Raw genomic sequence first — 2,966 nt, 5'->3', positions numbered from 1 at the left:
TGGATATTTGATCTTTTTGGGACCATCCTCTGTAAACCCTAGAGATGGTTGTGCTGAAAATCCCAGTAAATACTCAGACCAGCCCGTCTGGCACCAACAACCATGCCACGTTCAAAGTCACTTCAATCACCTTTCTTCATCATTCTGATGCTCCGTTTGAACTTCAGCAGCTCGTCTTCACCATGTCTACATGACTAAATGTTAATGAATTGCTGCCACGTGATTGGCTGATTAGCTACTTGTGTTAACGAGCAGTTGAACAGGTGTACCTGATAAAGTGACTAGTGAGTGTATATATATATATCTATTACACAGATGTCTCGTTATGTTAGTGTGGCCAGTTTAAGGAGAATACTGACCTGCCTGGCTAACACCAGTAGGGTGATGAAGAAGATGAACAGAGACACAGAGCCCATCGTCTTCAGATCCTTCAGCACTCCTGGTCTGGACAAGCAGAGAGAGATTATTACTGCACGCTTTGGCAATATTGTCTTTGTTACACTCAGGCCAATAAAGCATAATGAACTGAGAGAGAGAGAGAAGACATTATCAGTTATTACACTGGTAATCATCTGATGTCAGAGTCTAGTCGTATTGTTTAATCAGCCAATCCCATCAAAAAAACAAAACCAACAGTGACGTGATCGTGCTAATAAGTCCTGTCTGTGTCCAGCCCCTAATGTCCAGGGCTGGTACCTGCGGTTATTCCACAGGCTAGTTAATAACATGTCGGGCAGGAAATCCAAAGTGTGGGATCATTTTGAGAAGGTGAAGGACGAACCCAAGGTGATATGTAAACTCATCTTCATTGGTCGACTACAAACATGACGTATCATCTGAAACATGGAAGTAGCTACATGCCCATTAGCCCACAGCGTCATTAACAGGCGGCTCGCTCAGTGTGAGTTTGTCAGGACACAACATTGATTTCTTAGTCTATTTACTTTTTATTCAGCACTGTTGAACAGTTCTGTTGATGCGTCTTCATGCTAATAAATCCAAGGTGAGAGGAAGAAACAAAGCCACTTCTCCGTCTTTCTTACCGCTCTGAAAACTTTGTGCATAATGGGATTTCTCCTGCAGTGAGCCTGCAGCTGTCAGTCAAATGTGATGAATTCAGCTCCATCAACACAAACTGCTGTATCTCACTCTGCCACCCATCATCCTCGTCTCCGAGGGTTACACTTGATCGACACTCTTATAGGATGTTACTACCTCAGCGATACTCTTTCCCTCAAGACCAGGGTCCAGTCTCATTAGTGGTTTTAATAGGCTCTGCTCAACTGGTGCCAGCAGGCTGCAGGGTCAGAGGGTTTCAGACAGATAGTCCTGACCTTAGGTGGGCCGAATAATTATTACCTCTATTACAATGTGTGTGTGTGTGTGTGTGTGTGTGTGTGTGTGTTTGTGCACAGCTAGCAGGTACCTATCCAGTGTATCGGCAGTGTACAGCGCTTTGCTAAATCCATCCAGCAGGGAGGCGTGCGTCTGGAGGATGATGATGTTGTAGATCACCACGGCAACCAGCATCACCACCATCTTCAGCTCATAGTTGATCCTCAGGAACACTGAGCATGACACCAGCCCCAGGATGCAGCAATAGATGAAGTACTGTGGACGGAGACAAAGAGGTGAGGCACAGTGTGACCTCAGTGACAGATGACGAAGATGTAGACAAAGGAACAAAATGTAGCTTCATGTGAGTTTCCAGTAAATGTGCTGCTTGAACAGCGGTGAGTCATCAACATGCTGTAGTTAGGAAGCACAAACAGAACTCCAGATTGAATACTGACATGAGGACATGTCAATATTCTTACACAACATGTTTATGTAATACCACAGGACGATACAAACGGTAGATCTGTGAGCCTACAGCGAGGGTGAGAAGGCCTCCGCCATCCTTATTAATGACAAACAGAACAATGACTGAAAGCCTTGAGCTTTTTGTGCCCTGCCTCTGATGACGACAACACACACCAAGCTGTCTGATGAGTGATTTTTTTTCTGGCTTGATGTGAAATTATGTCATCAGCTTTACAGTTTTGAAACGGCTGCACAGAAGAATGAGTTTCCTCATACATATGGAAAATACTGTCATGGCAAGGAGAGATGCTGCTTCAGAAAACGCCTGTCAGGAGGTTTTAACCCATCTGCATTAACAAATCTCAAATTTTACATTTTCGGATAACTGATTCAAACCTAGGAATGGAGGAGCCCCTCTGTGTGGAGTTTGCATGTTCTCCCTGTGTCAGCGTGGGTTTCCTCCAGGTGCTCCAGCTTCCTCCCACAGTCCAAAGACATGCAGGTTAACTGGTGACTCTAAATTGTCCGTAGGTGTGAATGTGAGTGTGAATGGTTGTCTGTCTCTATGTATCAGCCCTGTGATAAGGTGCGGACACACCAAACCGACATCAAAGAACTAGCGGCGACGAAAGCCAACTGTTGCATCGTCTACGTCGCCTCACGTCGCCCTGTGTCAGTTGCATTTGAACAAAATACACGGACTACATCCGACGGCCAAGTGGCACGTATGTTCTGCGCCTGCGTGAGAGAGAGCGGAGTGAGAGAGTGGTACATCCTGTCAGCCGAGGGGTTTCCTATCTGTGCAGCCGAGCACCGCAGCACCTCCACGGACTATTACATCCAGACGGTCCCGGTGTTTCCTCCGCAGGCTCCACTTCACTCAGCTGCCCGATAAACCTGCTGCTTCTTCCCACTTTAACCTGAATAACAGTTGGATCCGAACGGAGAGCCGGGGCTAGCTCAGAGGCAAACGGAGGCTAACTGGCTGTGCTTCCCTCCAGTCATGCTGCGGCTAACCGCTAGCCGCTCCCAGCTAGCTCCGGTTTGTTATTCAGGTTAAAGTGGGAAGAAGCAGCGGGTCTGTGGGGCAGCTGAGTGAAGTGGAGCCTGAGGAGGAAGCACCGGTTTCCCCCCGGTTTCACTACAGGCAGATTCACTCACAC

General features: G+C 47.0%; 1 protein-coding gene across 3 annotated transcripts in view; it reads right to left on the bottom strand.

Moving 5' to 3' along the window:
* The window catches only part of adcy2b (adenylate cyclase 2b (brain)), a 76,914-nt gene that overhangs the window by 8,017 nt on the left and 65,931 nt on the right, over positions 1-2,966 (bottom strand). For all 3 annotated transcript variants that reach the window (XM_050035414.1, XM_050035415.1, XM_050035416.1), the window contains 2 exons: positions 1,427-1,611; positions 360-444 (listed from right to left, as the gene is read on the bottom strand). In XM_050035414.1, coding sequence (XP_049891371.1) covers positions 360-444; positions 1,427-1,611 — 270 coding nt within the window. The remainder of the gene's footprint in view (positions 1-359; positions 445-1,426; positions 1,612-2,966) is intronic.

This window comes from Epinephelus moara, chromosome 22 (genome assembly GCF_006386435.1).
Source record: "Epinephelus moara isolate mb chromosome 22, YSFRI_EMoa_1.0, whole genome shotgun sequence".
Classification (NCBI taxonomy): Eukaryota; Metazoa; Chordata; class Actinopteri; order Perciformes; family Serranidae; genus Epinephelus; species Epinephelus moara.
The sequence above is the reverse complement of the archived record's forward strand: the minus strand, read 5'-3'. Positions and strand labels throughout refer to the sequence as shown.